Raw genomic sequence first — 1263 nt, forward strand, 5'->3', positions numbered from 1 at the left:
AACACCTCTGTAGTAAGATCTTGTTATTGATCTAAATGATTCTTGACCATCCTAACAAATATATAAAGAAAAAAGAAGAGATTTTTTTAAGATTTCTTTTTATAATAAATGTAACAAGAGAATAAGGTATAGAAGAAAAGAAGGAGACAAACTGTGTCCCAGATTTGGAGCTTTATTGGTTTGTTGTCAATGGTGATCATTTTAGTCCCAAATTCAACACCAATTGTTAAATCATGGTTATATTTGTCTAGTGTACACCATTTATGCAAACCATAATAACATATTGCCATTTCATTAACCGAAACATTACATGATCCACAACAACATTTATCTATTACATCATGATGATAACAAACCAAAAGATTACATCATCCCTACCATACCATAATACCCTACAACTTACACTAAACTAACCATACATCATCCCTACAATGAAACAAACAAAACAAACCATCATCCACTTGCAGAATCCAAATTCATTACTAGGCACATGTGTATTGTCACACATTGCAATTTGATTATCAGGTTCAAGAGCATTCGCAGGGGCAATAGGGACATCAACATTCACAGGGGCAATAGGGCCATCAACAGGTATTTCACCTTCATTAACAGGGTTATTAAAAGGAATAGCTACACCCCCATTAGCAACAGCTCCTAACTCATACATTCTTTCTTTATACCACTTATTCAATAGTGGTGGGTCAATCCAACGAAAATACCCACAGTCCTTCTCTTCATCCTACATAACATAGCAAGATGCATGTTTTTAACATAGAAAAATGGGAAATTTAGAGGATTAGAAGAATTTGAGTGAGTTTTGAAGATTCTATACCATGTAATTTGGGCAACCAAAAAACCTCCGACCTGGATTCTTTCGAGTCCATGATGTCCACATTCCAACCGTATCTCCACAATAGCACGTTCTGATGTTGGTGCTTGACGAACTCGACATCGATTTCCTGTTGCCAATCTGCCCTAATCGTTCGCTCCTTTGACTGGAGATTGAAGAAGACGAGCTCGATTCAATGATTTAGCCCTCTTAAATGGCACGTAGGATGTTATTTCACATGATGACTTCCACGTAAGCTGCCACATCAGTTAGATACCGGCTAACCTATTAAATATCTCGTTTTGATTACGTTTACAGGTATTTAGGACTAAATTGCAAAAAAAAAATATATAAGGGCTAAATCGATTATACGGACAATACTTAGGGACTTTATTGTAGTTTTCCCAAAAGAAAAGCCCTAATTTCCAGTTGTT

The 1263-nt window shown here is 35.9% G+C and overlaps 1 protein-coding gene across 1 annotated transcript; it reads right to left on the minus strand.

Moving 5' to 3' along the window:
- Nucleotides 1–335: 335 nt before the first annotated feature.
- On the minus strand, nucleotides 336–955 carry LOC145040041 (uncharacterized). The gene is made up of 2 exons (XM_078988035.1): nucleotides 833–955; nucleotides 336–739 (listed from the first exon to the last, which is right to left on the minus strand). The coding sequence occupies exons 1-2, from the start codon at nucleotides 950–952 to the stop codon at nucleotides 410–412; spliced, it is 450 nt and encodes a 149-aa protein (XP_078844161.1). The 5' UTR covers nucleotides 953–955; the 3' UTR covers nucleotides 336–409.
- Nucleotides 956–1263: the final 308 nt, after the last annotated feature.

This window comes from Lactuca saligna, chromosome 4 (genome assembly GCF_052625555.1).
Source record: "Lactuca saligna cultivar CGN05327 chromosome 4, ASM5262555v1, whole genome shotgun sequence".
NCBI lineage: Eukaryota > Viridiplantae > Streptophyta > Magnoliopsida > Asterales > Asteraceae > Lactuca > Lactuca saligna.